The sequence below is a fragment of the Pteropus medius genome, unplaced genomic scaffold (genome assembly GCF_902729225.1).
Source record: "Pteropus medius unplaced genomic scaffold, Ma_sr-lr_union100, whole genome shotgun sequence".
NCBI lineage: Eukaryota > Metazoa > Chordata > Mammalia > Chiroptera > Pteropodidae > Pteropus > Pteropus medius.
This window is the reverse complement of record NW_024355205.1, coordinates 23,042-41,114: the sequence shown is the minus strand read 5'-3', so window position 1 is coordinate 41,114 and position 18,073 is coordinate 23,042. Positions and strand designations below refer to the sequence as shown.

Sequence of the window (18,073 nt, the reverse complement as noted above, 5' to 3'; positions counted from 1 at the left end):
TTTGCTCAAATAATTAGAAATTCTTAAATAGTGGGTAAAAAGAAATTATATCTTATAATTTATATATACTAGAAAGGCATCAGACTCAAAATCAAAGCATTATATCAAGATAAAGCAAGCATTTACTTGTGATTTGAGAATAAAAGTTACAAACTCTCTAAGCCTAACTAACTAAATTACTTGACTAAGATATATGATAATGTGCCTTATTTAGGGAGTTTCATAATCAACTAAATTCAATTTTGGATATTCTGTGAAACATTTTAATACAATTACAAATTTATTTCTTAAAAACTAGCATTTAACATTGCAAAAGGATTTTGTCACGTTTTCTCGCAGCTATAAGATTAGCCGATAATTTTGTACCTCCCCAGCACGCGCACACTCCTTGGCTCTTTTGTGAAGTGCAGCCCATGTATCTTCATACCTAAGTAAAAAATTCAAAATGAAAACCATGTATTAACAAAAAATAATGGAGATATGTCACAAGGACACAGAAGTCAACTTGAAGGAGCTTCCAACGGCCAAATCTGGGAGAATTTAAGCAACAAAATAAATAATGGTACTAATGGGTTAGAACTCAAAGAATAAAATAAACTTCCATAAGTTCATAGTTATTTAAATAACTGAATAAATGGGGGAAAAGGAAAAAACTCTTCCTTACAGTGGAATTCCAATTAATAATTATAGAAAAAAATGATAAAAATAGAAAAACACCATTTGATAAACAAAATCATAATTATTTCAGGCAAGAATTCCCATGAATGCTAAAATCAGTGGGTAAAATTATAAAGAGAAACAGGATATTTACATAATCTCAAAGCATCTCCCCACAAGACATGCATTAATTGTAAAGGAGAAAACAGTCTGAACAGTGGAGAAACCAGGCAGACACTTTCTTAACCAAGTGATCAACAGTAATGAGATCTATAAACGTCACATGCCTACTGATATGATACACTGGAAGGACACAACATTACTCTTCTGGCATTTTTGCCAAAAAGGCACTAACTTGAATTTAGTCATGAGAAAACAGATAAACCCAAACTGAAAAACATTTTGCAAAATAACTGGCCAGTACAGTTTAAAAGTGTTGAGGTCATGAAAGACAGACTCAGGAACTGTGTCAGATTAAAAGAGATGAAGGAGATATGGTGACTAAATACAACACGTGATCCCACATTGGATCCTGGTCCAGAAACAAGGACATTAGTAGGATAACTGATGAAATTTGAATAAGTTCTGTAGTTTACAGGCAGACCTCGTTTTACTGCACTTCGTTTCCCTGAACTTCACAGATGTTGCAGTTTTTACAAATTGAAGGCAAGACTCCCTCCACCAGCAAAAGAATTACAACTTGCTTTTTTTGTGATACTTGCTTTATCGTGGTGGTCTGGAACTGCACCTGCAATATCTCCAAGGTATGCTTGTTTTCTATCAATGTTAACGTCCTGGTTTTGAAAATTGAAAATTGTGCACGATCCTCAAAATACATGAAGCAATAATTGGCAAAACAGAAAGGAGAAATAAATATTCTCCAATAATGGAGACTTCAATACCTCACTCCTGATAATGGATAAAATGACCAGACAGAAGAGAGAACCTAAACAATATAATAAATCAACCATATATAACAGACATATACAGAATACTCTATCCAGCAACAGAATACATATTCTTCTCAAGTGCATATGGGACTTTCTCGAGGAAAAACCATGTGTTAGGTCACAAATTAAGCCTCAATAAATTTTAAAGGTGGTTATGAGAAATCTCTGAACCTTCCATCAGTTTTGCTGTGTACCTAAAACTGCTCTAAAAAGATAAAGTATATATTTTTTAAAAAAGAGATAGCTTACAAAGTATCTTCCCTGACTACAATGGAATTAGAAATCAATAACAAATAGAAAATTGGAAAATTCAAAAATTTGTGTAAATTAAACGACACATTCTTAAAAAACTAATGGGTCAAAGAAGAAATCAGAAGGGAAATCAGAAAATATTAAGAGATGAATGAAAATGAAATCACAACATACTGAAAATTATGAGGTACAGCAAAAACAGGGCTAAGAGGGAAATTTATAGCTATGTATGCTTATATCAAAAAAGAAAAAAGATTTCAAATCAATCCTAACTTCACAACTTAGGGAACTAGAAATAGAACAAACTGAATCTAAAGCTGGAAGAAAAAAATCTTAAAGATTACAGCAGAAATAAAGTAGAGAATTAAAAAACAACAAACAAAAATCAATGAAACCAGATTTTTTATTTTATCTGGCACAAAGGGTGCTCTCTGGCACTGAATTGATGGAAGAAATAAAACTTGTATTTGCTTTATATTGTTACAATCTGAAATTATTACTGAAGTACAGGAACAGACTGACTCTACAGTACAGTACAGTACAGAAAGCTTTCACTAAAGTGTTAGTGGTACTCAATACAGGCATACCTCAGGGATACTGTGGATTCAGTTCCAGGCCATCGCAGTAAAGCGAGCTATAACCTTTTTTTGGTGGAGGGTCTTGCCCTCAGAAATGCAACATCTATGAAGTGCAATATAACAAGATATTCCTGTACTTTTTAAGGTAGCTCCTGTAGACCTGTGCCCTTATATAGGATTTTAGGTCCTCAACAAAGAATTTACAGCAATGTACTCCTAAGACCATCATACTAAATCTGGAAGGGCTGTAGCATCTTCAAAATATGTAGTGCTGGGGGGACGGGCTCCTCTGCACTGAAACAGGTAGGTAATTGACTGATTGAAATGTAATCTGTGCACTCAAAATTGAGGTGCTATGAATGAGAGGAAATCTATTGCCAAGCCCCACAAATACTGCTCCCGTAAGAGAAAAGAAAAAATTCTCCCAAACCATATATCCTTCCATTTCCTACAAGAAATTCAGCTCCATGATAATCTTATGGGACCACCCTATGTGTGGTCTGTCATTGACTGAAACATTGTTACACAGCACATGACTGTATACTTACAGTGGAATATTATTCAACCATAAAAAGAAGAAAAATCTGACATATGCTATGCTTCAGCATGGATGAACTTTGAAAACATTATGCTAAGTGAAATAAGCCAGTCACAAAGACGAATACTGTATGATTCCACTTATTCATATATAGTACCTAGAGTACTAGTCAAATTTATAGAAAAAGAAAGTAGAATGATGGCCTGAGGCAGGGCCAAGGGGCAATGGGGAGTTGTTGTTTAATGTGTAGTTTCAGTTTTGCAAGATGAAAAGAATTTTGGAGATTGGCTGCACGACAATGTGAATGCACTTAATACTACTGAACTGTACACTTAAAAATGGTTAAGATGATAAATTTTGTTATGTGTATTTTATCACATTTTTAACAATTAAAAAATTATGATTTATATATCCACTATTTAAAATGGTTTTTCTTCCACCCAATATTAGTTCTAAAAGACTGTGTCTCAGTGCAGTGAATGGACACGTTAGACATCTTCCTATGACTGTAAATTTTTCATATTAAGTCCCAAAATGTACCCCATCCCAGAAAATACCACACACAAAAGTCTACACCTCTAAAATAAATTTTTCAATAGAGTTTTCAACTAAACTAAATTCAAAAAAAAGATAAAATGTAAATAGTAAACAGTACACCTCTGATTAATTTTTACTACACCTCTTTTCATGTTCACTTATGTTCTTCACTCAACAAAACCAAGTAGGAAATTAATATTAAATTAAGCACTTTTAATTTCAGAGAAGAAAAAATTTCTAGATTCAGCAACCATAAAAAGAAACCCAATAAAGAACTGGAAGAGAAAGCAAAATATGGGTGCAGATCATTGTGTCATAATAAATGCAGATAAGGAAAAGAACCATTATCTTCTACTGCACACATCTTAACCACACATCTGTCAGATGACACAATAAGTACAGAACTGCATATAACAGTATACTTAAATTATGTACTTATTTTTCTAACAGCTTTACTGAAGTAATTCACGTACCATAAAATTCACCCTCTTAAAGTATATATATAATTCAGTAGAGTTTTTAGTACATCTTCTTCTGTCTCCATGGATTCACCTATTCTGGACATTTCATATAAATGGAATCAGACATATGTGGCCTTTTATGTTGGGTTTCTTTCTTTCACTTAGCATATTTATGTTCCGTTCACATTTCAGCATGTATCAGTACTTCATTCTTTTTTTTCAGATGAATAATATTCCACTGAATGAATATATCACATTTTGTTTATCCATTTATCAGTTGATGAATATTTGTGCTGCTTCTACTTTTTGGCTATTCTAAATAATACTGCTTTATGAATAATACTGCTATGCACACTTATGTACAAGTTTTTATGTAAACATAAGTTTTTAATTCTGTTGGTGTGAAATTGCTAGGTCATATGATAATTCTGTTTAATTTTTTGAGAAACTACCAAACTGTTTTCCACAGTGGCTGCACCATTTTACATTCCCACCAGCATCCTGGATATTATCTATCTTTCTGATTATAGCCATGCTAGTGAGTGTGGAGTGATATTTCGTTATGATTTTGATTTGCATTTCCCTGACGACTAATGATGTTGAGCATCTTTTCATGTGCTTACTGGTCATTTCTATATCTTCCTTAGGCAAATGTCAGATCCTTTGCCTAATTCTTCATTGGGTTGTCTTTTTATTTTTGAGTTATAAAAGTTCTTTATATACGCTAGAAACGAGTCCCTCATCAGATATATGATTTGCAAATATTTTCTCCCATTCTGTGGACTGTTGTTTCCCTTTCTTGTGTTCTTTGAAGTAAAAAAGTTTTTAATTTATATAAAGTCCAATTAATCTATTTTTTCTTTTCTTACTTATGCTTTTGATATTATATCTAAGAAAACCATGTGTTTTAATATTAATCTCCATGTCAACAGAAATAAATTGGAGAAAATATAAAATTAAGAACCAAAGTAAGAAAATTATTGAGGACTCAAAATAGGAATCCATTTTCTTGACACGAAGAAACCAAAAGCATAATAAATACACACAATAAAGTATTGACTAGAAATATAATGTTGATCAATCTACTCAGCCTGAATGGACTTTGTATTACTCAGTGAAAAGTAAAAGCCCCTCAGAGAAATAAATAATTCCAATCATATTCAGATAAAATTTAGTTGATTTAAGGTTTCTATCTATAAAATTATAAAATATTTTTAGACTATAGTTAGAAGCATAACTTTATTTAAATGAAAACATTTACCTGCTAAGTAATTCTAGTCCAGCAGAGTATTTTGGCAAATACGAAACAGTCCTGCCAAAAGAAACTTATTTTATTAAAATTGTTTCTCATTTATGCCAACTTAACAAAAAAATTACATACAAGAATTATGACACTTTCAATTGTAATGTTTACTATTTTAAAATCACTAATGACCATTTAAACTTTTAGAGAAACATACTGCTTTATTTCAGTAAATAACTGTAAAATACTAACAACCATCACTTTGCCCTACAGATTTTTAGCACATAATAAACACTTTAATGTAATGCTAATAAGCATTTTTTAAAAAAGCTCATCACCTCTAGGTTGAAAGTGAAATTTTATCATATGCTTTACTCTATTAAAAAATGAAAAAATTATACGCCACCAGTGTTTTCATATAAAAAAGGTAACGTGGCTAAAGAGGCTTGCTGACAAAGTACTGTCCAATTATTAATTTGCTTCTTAACAAAGCAGGGATTTTACTTTGCTCTTAATATACAAATAAAAATGACTGTGATCAAACAATAGCCATTGTCAGAGTAAAGCAATTACACTTCACCGTTTTTTCAACCATTTTACAATTTTATCAAAAAATTTTCCAGTGTTACAAAACTTAGAAAGAATCAAGTAATTGTTTGTAGTTAGATGCACTCAACGCATGTTAAAACCCATTAATTATACTATCAAGATTACAACCAAGTTGTACAAAATTTAAGTCACAGTAAATAAAATCTTAGCACAAGCTTACCTTGGTTTGCTTTTTACTTTAGCTTCTCTTGACTTGTCACTTAAAGTCTTCAGCCTATAATCAACAAGTATAAAATATTATATTCTTACAGCTCAAGAGATTTTTTTCAGCCATAAATTTCACAGCTGTTCACATTTTGGGTCAAATAGGCTCATTTTTTAAGCAATAATTAAGCACCTGTACAGATGACAGCTATTTGTAAAAACATATAGTGTTTAGTATGTGTCAGATACTACGAATGAAAAATTTTTAGCAAATATCATATGCAATATAAAGGACAAATATATACTCACCACAAATGGAAAATTTGTAGCAAATATTTTTATATTTTTTCTTGTCCCAAATCCCTTTTTTAAAAACAATTCCTAAATGTGATCAGACTAGAGAAACCTCATTTATCTGGTATCATTAGAAAAAGAAATGGTGCACATAGATAAATCTGACAGGTTTAAAGATATCTAAGCAGCACATTTTATAAAGCAGATACTATGGCAGGCGCTCAAATTCTGACAACAGGATTCCATCTTTCTGGTCAATACTCCTGGCTAAGTACCAGAGGGAACTTCTGATTGAAAGACTATTTTTAACAAACTGGAATGCCAATTTCATACAAAGGTTTTTATATTATTATTTTTTTTAATTAAAATATCTATGAGACTGATTTCTCTACAATGTTAAAAAGATTCTGCAATCTCTTTAATACAAAAGTAATGTATATATCTCCACATGATTCCAGGGAATTATACTTCAAAAGTCTACCCTATCCTAGAGAAACAATATAAATTTCCAAGTTTACCTTGGAAACTAGTAAATCTGGTTTAAAGTAGATTAAGTGACAAGTAGGGAAAGGGACTTTGCTAGCCATGCTCTACCATTTCCACTCCAAAGTTTGACAAAGGCACTCAGTTGTGACATTCCAGGTTGAATTATCCTAGATAGTCATACACGACAATGCACTGTAGTAAAAATGATTTATTATTCTTAGTGATTCAGGACAATTCCATATGGTTGGATGTTATAAGGTTATTGAAAGGGAACTAAGATCCTCTTTGGACCACCTTATATGACCTTGGAAATCTCTAGATTGGTATTTCAAATATTTATTTCTAAAATACCCTATCAGAAATAAGTCAGACAAAAAAGACAAATACTGCATGATTTCACTTATATGTGGAATTTAAAAACTTCAAAATGAAGAAATAAAAAGAAACAAAACAGACTCGGAAACAAAGAATAAACTAGTGATTGCCAGAGGAGATTGGGAGTGGGTGAAAAAACTGACGGGGAATACAGTCACTAATAGTGTGATAACTCTGCACAGTGACAGATGATTACTAGACTTAGTGTGGTGAGCACGTCATAAGATATATAAATGTCAAATCACTATGTTGTACATCTGACACTAATAATATTGTATAACAAGTATACTTTAATAAAAATAAAGTAGTGCAAGTCTGTTAGGTAAAAACATAAGAATGTTGGGAGGAAAAAGGTTAAGCAGACTGGCTACTTTGGCAATACAAAATAAAAGGTCTCACTATATATACCTATACCCGTAATAAAAGAGAGAATAAACCACAAGTCTGGAATATTGCATTTAGAAATGAGAATCACCACCGCCATTGCTATTTCTTTTACTTTTGGTCATATTAAATGCAAATCAATTCCTAAAAACTGAATATTACCATATTAATTTATTAAAGTAATTCGAATTGAATTTCATATCTTTTCTTTACTAGCACTTTCATAAAATGCTTATATTGCATTATTGTTCAATTTATTGTATAATGTTGACCATTAATCCCAGTCATATTAACGTTTTATTTATTTTTTTAATGTTAACATTTTAGACATCTTTAAAAGTGCTGAACTTTGGATTACTATGTAATATTTGCTAGAATTAAATAAAGATTGCTTTAAAAAATAAAATTTTAATTTCTCAATTGTAATTTTATTGACTTGGGAGTTCTCCATAACCCACCCCCTCCAAAAAGAAAAAAATTAGTTGAAATAGAGAAAGAAGGAATATTACAGGGAGCAGAAAATAAAATTGTGGAAAGGGTCAGTGAGAGCTTCCCCATGTGGCTCCTTAACAACCATTGGCTTTAAAAATTGGTCTTTAACCAAATGTAATATGTGGAACTTATCTGATCTGGATTTGAACAAATTAACTGTAAAAAGACATTTTAAGAACCAGGAAATCTGATTATGAACTGGATAACCGATAATATCAAAGAATTAGTGTTAATTTTGTTAGCTGTAATGCTGGCATTGCATTTATGTAATACGTACTTTTTTTAGAGATGTAAACTGATGCATGAGAGATAGACAAATCTGAGATTTACTTTATAAAAAAGGGAGAGACAAAGCAAATGTGGCAATAGTTGACAATTGTTGAATATGAACAATAAATGGCATTCAGTGTTATCCTATTTTTGTGTTTGAAACTTTGTAAAAAAAAATTTTAACAAAAAGTCTTTTATATATTCACCTTTTCTCATCACACCTTTCCCATATAAATCGTCAAAGTGTCAAAATTCAAAACAGAAAGTGTTAGAGAAAACCAAGTAGCTAGAAGGAAATGGGAAATAGTCAAGAAAGTTCAGGAGGAAAAAAAGGGTTAAAATGATTCTTATTTTAAGTTGAGAAAAATATAAAGTCAGATATATTTAACAAGGAACAAGAAAAGCAAAAAGGTCCTTTCTGAAATACAACCTCAAAACCAGAATTCAAATGAAAATAGCTTACCATTTTTATTTTGGGATAAATCTACTTAAGTTTCTCACAGTGATCCTGTGTTGGAAACAATCCACTAATAAAGTCTATTTAATATCCCACAATGTCATGGCACACTGAGAAGGAAATACTGATCTAGGTGTAACACCTCAGTTTCCTCAAACATAAAATGGTAGTATTATACTGACCATAATGATTTGCTACAAGAAATAAATAAAATTCCAAATACGACTTTAGCAGCACTCTGTAAACTATAGGGCTAATTCAAATGAAAGGTATAATAAAAAGTATCACCATCAAGAACAGTAAGAAACTAACTTACTGGGCAAAGGTGAAATAATGCAGAGTTTCCCCAATGCACCAGTTCCTATAAAAGGCTTCTCTACTGTTCCCAATCTTCTTCCTAATACCATATACATCCCACCACAAGGAAGACATCAAGTGCTGCTGTGTGAGTATATTGATATACTTAAGTGAGCCACCTGACAATCATTTTCTACCAAAAGCAACTAATGTACACTTTTGAGTTCAGAGCACTAAACCTCAAATAACATGACTTCAATAATTTATTTTTAGATTGTTCCAAAGGCTTAATCTGACACCAGTACATTTCTTCAAGCTTTGTAGAAAATACTAAAAAGGAGGCATCTTACTAAGAGATGGAAATGATTAGCAAGACAGCTTAGATAAAAAGTTGAAAAAGAAGTAGATAAACAGAATGCTATATGGAGCACTACAATGACTGATGAACACAAAATGTGCTTTCTCCAGCTGATTTCAACTGCATGAGCTGACCTTGATGGCATTCTATTTATTTGCAGCTCAATTTCCTACTCATCTAACCTCATCAGCTTTTATGAAAGGTGAAGATGATTGCTTTAAAACACCACAAAAGATATTAATTAGCATATTTTGTCATTAAGGTTCAATTCCTTTAACCTTGCTCACGTCTCCATTATTCTGACTTTAAATTCTGTTACAACATATCCAATCGATTATATTTTCCCATTAATGTTTATCACATTTTTCTTTTTTTAAAAAAAGATCAGGCAAACACAAAAGCATCAACCACATTTAAAAATACATATGACCCCCTAAGTTCTGAAGCCTAAGAAACTCACACAAAAGCTGCACAAACTCAGAAAAGAGAGAGGAATTAGACTATATCCTAATTAACCTCAAACACACCGTTTGAGTTCTGACCCATCTCCTGAGTGTTTCTTAAATTTCCAACTGCCTCTCGGATGACAAGCTGTTAAGTTACCTCACAACAAATTCACTGTCGGCCATTCTTAAATTTTTTCATGATAGTAAATGCTATCATTTATCTAAGAATATCCAAAATTAACATCTTTAATTTCTTCACCTTTATCACTTTCTACATCTTACTGTTTACAATTTGACCAGTGCCTGTCACATCATTCCTTCCTTTAAATTTCTACCAGCACTGCCATATCCTCTCACCTGGTCCATAATTATAGCCTCCTAAATAATCTCCCTGTTCTCCATCTCTAGTCCTCCCATCACACTGCCTCCAAAATTATCCTTCCAGAAATCCAGATAGGCTCAGGCTGCTAACCTCCACAAAACCTTTAAAGATTCAACCTAAAAATAAGACAGGCCCATCCTATATAAAGTAGCAACCCAATCCCCTTATTAAACTGTTTTATTTTTAGTGGCAGTGCTTATGACCTTCTAGAAACTCTGCCTCCTGCCACTAGAATGAATGCAGGGATATTATTTGCTGTCTGGTATGTTCTCTGCTATATCCCTAGCTACTAGAATAGTGCCTATCACAGATAAAGCAGTCAATCAATATTTGATAAATTAATTAACTTAGCAAAGCATTCAAGATCCTCTATTATCAGTCACTAAACTTCCTTTTCAGCTTCATCTCCCATACCTGCTTCCATCTCTAAAATGCCCTTCCCCAAATCTATCACAGTCCCTCTTCATTCATCAAGGATTAGTTTAGAAGCCACCTTCTCTTTGAAGCCTTCTGTAAAGATAGCTGAATTAATGACTTTTTACACTGGGTTCACATACCACTTCACTTGTATCTTTAACATTCAGTTCCTTCTTCTTTGCTTTACATCACCACCAATCTAGGGCATCCAGGGTGAGAAACCTTTTAGACAACTTTGTAGACTCAGGATATAGCCCAATATAGAGACACTGCTTAGCAAAGACTATGCAAAACTGAGCCATGCGGACTCAAATCTTTTTTAAAAGATAAAATGAAAAAAGCATCTATAAAAAAACAGTTTGAATGTCTAGCCTAGTGTCTGGCACTTGGTAGGAACTCAGCAAATATTTACTAAATCAAGTTGAATACTGAGATACTTTTCTGTTTATTAAAAAGATGAATAGTCCTGGAAGAGTGATGTCAGGCAAAACGTCACCATTTTACCATAGTGCAAATGAGATTATTAGATCCTCCCTTTTGAGCAGGTTTCCATACTATAAGGAGAAGAGAATGAGCATACCGGGCAAGGGTGGAGATTGAGGTGCTATGGGGGGGAGATGGTGCAGAGGTGGCGCTGAGGGAGAAACACCCAGTCTTGGTTGCAACTAGTAGTAATAACACGTTTTCTATCCCTATCCACAAGAACCCAGAGCATTACAAACAGGAAATGCCATCAGGTGACAGGCAACTGTAAACCTTCAGTAAATCTAATTTTCAGTTCTCTGAAGGGTTTTCCATGCCTGAATACTTCAATCCTGAAACTTTGGGTTATAACTGCTCAAAAGGTAAAAATCAAAGGCCAGAGTGGACGTGAAGTGTGTGCTTCAGTATATCCAAAAGTTTCCTTCAGAGCAAATGTTCTATGGGAACTCTCCAAAAGGCTCCAAGAGTTCTGAGTTAAATCCAATCAGGACTCAAGTAAGAGAAGAATGAGGCCCAGAGCCAATTCTGTGGCCCTTTGGCCCACTGGCCTCCCATTTACATCAGAAAGAAAGGGACAGAATTTCTAAGTTTATTTTAGTTTTCACATAACTGTTATAAATAAAAATTTATAAAAAAGGCCACAAGTCCATGGGCAACCTATAGTCCCTCACAGGCCATCGGCAATCTCTACACTGCCCTTAACTGATCGTTGTTTTTAAGCGAGGCAACCCTTGGTTGACCTCACAGATTGCAAGGACCTTGTCAGCTTACAATCCCTTATTTTATTTTATTTTTTTACACCTACAGCACCTGGTCTTCCTAGGTAGTCTCCCATCCAAGTACTAATCAGGCCTGACCTTGCTTGGCTTCCTGCCCTTAACTGATCTTAAGTTGCATTCTTCCTAAGTTTGAACGGAAGGTAGAAGAAATTCAGTGTGTTCATCGGACATGCTTTTTAAATCACTACTGTGGCATTCCTTTTTGTGACCGATAAAGAATAACCTTATTTTATTTTCATTTAAAAATTTAATTTTCCTACATTTAAGCTCCAGTTATATGAATTTTCAGAAACTGAAAATGAACACTGAGAGGATGGTGCTTTTGGTGACTATAAAGCAACACTAGCCATACTGAAGCAGCTCAGAAAAGCACCAGGCCTTCCTTCTACTTATTGATATCCTGCAGCAACCTGAACACTTGAAGTTTCCAATTATTTGACCTGCTCTAGCTTTTATAGCATCAACACCAAGTGTTCGAAAGGAATGTCAGGTCTAATTTGATAGTTTTAGGAAGCGAGGACCATGTCACTTTCATCTTTGAATCCCCCGGTGCATTCATGCAACATACACTCGTGCTGTGTTCAATTACATCTTTTCTCAACAAGGCAAAATATTTATTTGTGTAAAATAGATTAACCTCAAGCTAAATATTTAATTCACTAAAATAAATTAAGTGGGTTTTTCTTGGTATGAATCACATAGGAATTTGAGGATCTGACAAAAGTGAACATCAGGGTTTAGAGTTTCCAGTCAAGTGGCAGACAGACATCACTCAGAGTTATTTCTCTGCCAGGTCATGGGCTAACAGTACACAGTGGCAGTCCAGTGGTTTGTCAGCTGAGAGTGACCCCTATAAAGAGAAAGCCAGCAAAAGGCCTAAGTGGAATGAAAGCCCTCTCAGGATGTCTAAATCCCAAACTGACCCCAGTCTATGGTATCTTTGAAGAAGTCAGTTTCCATGGGGTTCTTCTAATCAGATCCCCTCAACTCTCTCCCTAAACTCAAGTTATCCAGCTCTCCCAGGATGGTTTGGGTCCCAGAGCCCACATCCACAGGTAAGTTTAACCTTAAGCAAAGGTCAGCTGCATGAATGGGTTCTGTGGCAACCACATTACCTAGAGAGTTACATTTGTTGATGACTTGATGACTGTTATGTCATCAAGGAATTCTTTTAAGTGATGATAACAGGGGTGTACCAGATGGGTTTATCTATGACAATGTTCATGCTACCAGTAGACCATTCCAGCATCATACCAAAATCTTTCAATAATATACACTCTGAAAGTTAGTATTTAAATTTCAAGGAGAAAAATGCAAATATGTAAGCACACCATGAATGACTCCTAGAGCATCTATAATTAATATTCTTAAGAACACTAAACCATAACTATCAAAAATGCTATATAAAGTGCCTATTTTCCAGGTTGTTACTACTCAGCACCCCAAAGGCAAATAATACAAACATTTTTGTCCAATAAGATAAAATTTTAGCTAATAATTTTTTCATTAGGAATTTAAAACAGTATTTTTGAGATACCCTCATATTTAGAGCATTCTCCAAGGAATCTGTGAGCTAAAGATGACAGACAGATCCTTTATAAAGGTGGCACCTTTTCTCAATGGAAAAATTAAAATGAATTAAGTATTAACAGTGCTTACTGCATATTTTACGTGTTAATTCATGAATCTTCACAATAACCCTGAGATAAGTGCAACCCCGTTGTACAACCGTGGAAACTGAGGCACAGCAATTCGAGTAACTTGGAGCAATGCGTTAGCTCAAGTGGTAGAGAACTTGTGATTCCGGACTTTGCTGCACACTGGGATCCCCGGTGGGCGGGAGATCTTTAAAACTCCATCCCCGGTCTGAGTTAATTGGTACTGGCTGCATTGTTAAAGGTGCCCAGGTGATTATAAGCAACATTTGAGAATCGCTAGGTCTTTGCTCTTAACCACTAGGCATTAACAGTATTTCTGTAGTTCTGTTGTTTCTCTTGCCCAAGAGTTTCTTCGAAGAGGCGTGAAACCCGGGCAAACGTAGAGAAAGCAAAAGAGGAAGAGGCGTCAAGCCTTGCCAAGGGCAACGGAGCGAGCTGACCCAGGACGCAGACGGCTCCGCTGTGACCAGGGAAAAGCTGCAGCGCCTGTGACTTTCGGCCTGGGGACGGGGCGGCGGGCCCACCCCAGTTCGGGCCGCAACAGCACAGAGGCCCAAGCCGACAGGTGTCTCGGAGGGGTTCGAGGGCGCCGAGGGGCGCGGGGCCACAGTCTCGCCGGGAGGCGCGCTCCCTCATGTGACTCCCCTCTCCCGCCGGCTGATGCTGCCAGGATGTCCCGCGAATTCCTAGCTCACGCCGCGGCGTTCCCGACCGCCCCTGGCCACCGGGGTGCAAGTCAGAGCCAGCCTGTTGGGACCTAAGTTACTTTGTGCCGCCAAGCCAACGCCGGAAAGTTCGTTACTTTCCTGCGCAGGGCGGGAGGCGCGGGAAAGGAACGTCCCGGGTGCGGGGAGGACAGGGAGGCGGCGTCCCGGGCGGATGCCCAGCTCCTCGGCCCAGCCCCCTGGCTCCCTTTCCGTCCCCACCATATACCCACCCGGAGGTAAAATCCTGCTGCACGCTCAGCAGCCGCTCGCGCAGGGTCTCCAGCATCTCTGCCACAGCGTCTCCTCCCCTCAGGTCACAGACAGCCGCCGCCGCCCTCGGGACCCCGCACTTGCCACTCGCGTACCGTTCACACTCGCAGCCCGCCCCGCCCCGGCTCAGGTTCGGGTCCGGCCCCAGCACCGCAGCCCCTTCCGCGTCCGCCCCCAGTTCGCGCGCTTTCGCCCCGCCCCTCCCTGGCCTGCGCAGCCGCAGTGGGCTGCGCCGGGCTCCGGCCTCGGAAAAGGGGCGGTGCTTCCCTCCCCGCTGAAAATCCCGGGGTTTCGATTCTTCTCACTCTCTCAATCTCGGCCCCCTGGTTTTTCTCTTTAAAATGAAAGTGGTATTGTGAAAGAGAGTTTTAAGTCGAGCGCTCTTTTGAGGGCAACATTGGTTTTTACAGTTTGGAAGAAAGGTGGATAAATTCTTGCAAAGCGTGCACTTTCCTGTAGCAAATTATTTCTTGGCCTCTGGGTCCAAGATCTGACCCCATTAGCGTTGACCTTGGATGAGATAGTTAACCATTTTGAGCCTTGGTTTCTTCATAAAGAAGCAACTGTTTAGACAACCATACTTTCTACTCTCTTCAACCTACCCTATCAGGCTTTTGTGCCCTTCACACCAAACAAGGTTGCCTTGACGAGTCACCAGTGACTACCATGTTACTCATACTGTTTGCTGCTTACCTGCCCTGATTTTTTTTTGGTCGACTTCTCAGTAGGTCATGATGCAGTTCCTTATCTCGTTTTTAAGACATGCTACTTTTGCCTTCAAGGACCCTGTACATCCATTCTTCCTTTGTCTCCACGCTTTCTCCAATTTCAACAGCTGCTCCCAAGGCTTCATTTCCAGCCTCCTACTCTTCTTCACCTATGTTCTCTGTCTAGGTTATTCTGTCAATTATCATGCTATAAATTCTATCAAGGCACTGATGATGCCCAAATCTCTATCTTCAGCCCTGCCCTCCCTCCCCTCCTTCATTTCAGGCCAGTTCTTTACCCAGCATGTATTTAATTGGCATCTATCTCAAACCCAACATACCCGAAATTGAAAATTTGACTACATACTCACCTCTTAAACTGCTCATTCCCCGACCTATTCCATTTCAGTAAACGATATCCCCATCCACCAAGTTACTCAAGCCACCTGAAATCACCCCTGATTCCTTCCTTACCTCGTCCTTCTTATTAATTCATCAAGTCCAATCAACTTTCTTTCTAAAGTAGTGCTGGAACCGGTTCCCCTTTATCTTCACAACAAAATTTGAACCCTTCCTGATACTCTGTCCAAAGCAAGTACTACTCACTTATTGGTCCTTGACATTTAAGTCATATCAATCCTTTGTGTGCGTTTGCTCCTTGCCAATTCCAGGTTCATTTCCACCTTGAGTACTTGTCACAAGCTTTTCTCCAAACTGTCACATGGCCGATTCTTTCATTGCATTCAGGTCTGTTTATTTATTTACACATTTATTTTAAAACCAAGGTTGGGACTAGGGTGAGGCATCCACCTCAGGTTTAAAATTTAAGCGGGAGCCAAAAGGCTCAGTAATCAAGATGAATTATACTTTAATGCAATATTCAAAATTTTTGAAATTAGTGGGGGAAAATCTGTGATGAATAAAATATCACAATTTTAAATAAAGACAGAATTTGATAGGGCTGGAATTGGATGAGGTGAGGAAGAGGGGCTGCACAGTACGCTAATGTAAACTGCCCAGTCTACTGAGATTTAACTCTGTTTTACTTAGTTCTGTATCCCTGGCACATAAAACAGTGAATGGTACATAGTAGAAACTTAATGAATATTGATTATTTTGTTCTGTAATTAAATAAGATACAGTACTCAGCTTATGGTTAGGGACAACAACTCTTCTCCACTCTTGATGTTTTATTCCATGTGGAGGAGGCCTCTCCATTAACTAGTCTAACACTCTAGGTCTTTCCTGGTAGAGAAGAGGTGACTTAATTAGTCAGCTGGGAATAATGAGCCTGAACCCACACTCTTTTCATGTCCTTGGGTGCAGACTTCCAACAAAGAGTATTCATTCTGCTCTATAAAGACAGGCTGCCAGCGGGGGAGCCTGGGATGACCCAGTGCTTTCTGTGAGTTGGTGGGCATGTCTTAACCTAAGTTTCAATAAGAAGAGTTCTGTTTGTTCATGAATAAAAGCCATGTGTTTCATCACGCTTACCAGAAATTAGAGTGATGATTTAACCATTTTATGTTGATGGTATCGTCTTATTTCTAAGTTGACTTAGACAAGTAAAAGAGAGGGGCACTGTTTATTGAGCCTTCCTCTACCTCCCAGAAACAATTTGGTACAAAGTAAGTGATCAAATGATCAAATCTATAGTGACAGATATCTCAGATACTGGAAAATAAGAAACTTTTTTTTTTTTTTTACTTTATTCAATTAAATAATCTCCACTCATATATTTACAATGTACTAAATTTCATAGATTCCAACAAATCATAGATTGTACCAAATCAAAGCGAAAAGACCACCTGTCACTAAAAAATAGCTTTACTTGTTGTGGGTCTTTTTGTAGGGGTGCCTACACAGTAAAGGGAGGAAACTTGGGAACTGGCTGAGACAGCCAGGCCTCCTGTAACTGGAAGGCTCTAGTTGCTATTTAGGAAACAACAAATGCTTTAGTGTTCTAAGCAGCTCTAGTACTTGCCATTTCAGGGGGAAAAAAAAAAAATCCCTTCTTCCCTCTCCTGGTGACTCTTCCAGTCCCATTTATCTCTCTGTCTCTGACTCCCTCTACTTTCACTTTTCATTCATTTTAATCTCTGCTGTACCATATGACATTGTGGCTTCAGCTTAATAACTTCCCTTTCCATGTCTCTTGGTTTCCACCATTGCTACCAACTGTGACCCAACCTAGTGACCAGAAGAAAGCTCTAAATGTTTTTGCGAATCCCTCTTTAAACAGAGAATGCCTCAGATAAGCAAAACTAGAAGGGGTTTATGAGGGACTCTTTCTTAGACTTATACAAAGGAGAAAAAAAGCCCACAATAGCTAAATTAGAGACGATGTGCTCAGTGTGTATCTGGTAATGATTTTGCTTGTGTCACTTCAATTCATAGGTTTATATACAGTAAATAGTAAGTTTTCAAGTAGTGCTTTTATGATTTGCTGAGAATTTCAGCAAGGGGAGGGGGGAAAGAAAGTGGTTCTCCTGTACAATAATGCTAGGCTCCTCTACTTTAGTGTATTGTCTCTATACACAGAAGTGGAAGTTAACAGATGTATTCATTATCTTAATAAATCATTCTCTATGCCAATGAAAATCTTGTAGGGTATGTTGAATAGTCTGTTCTTCTGTTATCAGAGTTCTGTTCCTGAAGTGACTCTAATTACTGTGCTGTGCAATCCTAATTAGCCACAACTCACTACCTGGTGGTGCCTAATGAGGGAACACAGTATTGAGAGAGAATGAGCTAGTCAATGAAGGACTTTTCTTGAATCCTTGACTCTTCTAAATAGTGGGAACATCACAAAAGGAAAAGTACTCCCTAACAGGAACCCTTT

The 18,073-nt window shown here is 36.6% G+C and overlaps 1 protein-coding gene across 3 annotated transcripts in view; it reads right to left on the bottom strand.

Moving 5' to 3' along the window:
* Positions 1-14,678, bottom strand: part of DTNBP1 (dystrobrevin binding protein 1) — a 125,709-nt gene extending 111,031 nt beyond the window's left edge. The window contains exons 1-4 of one of the 3 annotated variants that reach the window (XM_039857965.1): positions 14,485-14,678; positions 5,986-6,039; positions 5,235-5,285; positions 367-427 (exon numbers count right to left, since the gene is read on the bottom strand). In XM_039857965.1, coding sequence (XP_039713899.1) covers positions 367-427; positions 5,235-5,285; positions 5,986-6,039; positions 14,485-14,540 — 222 coding nt within the window. In that variant the 5' untranslated portion in view covers positions 14,541-14,678. Of the gene's footprint in view, positions 1-366; positions 428-5,234; positions 5,286-5,985; positions 6,040-14,484 lie in introns of those variants that run through there. The other 2 variants (XM_039857964.1, XM_039857966.1) reach the window with 2 other exon arrangements.
* Positions 14,679-18,073: the final 3,395 nt, after the last annotated feature.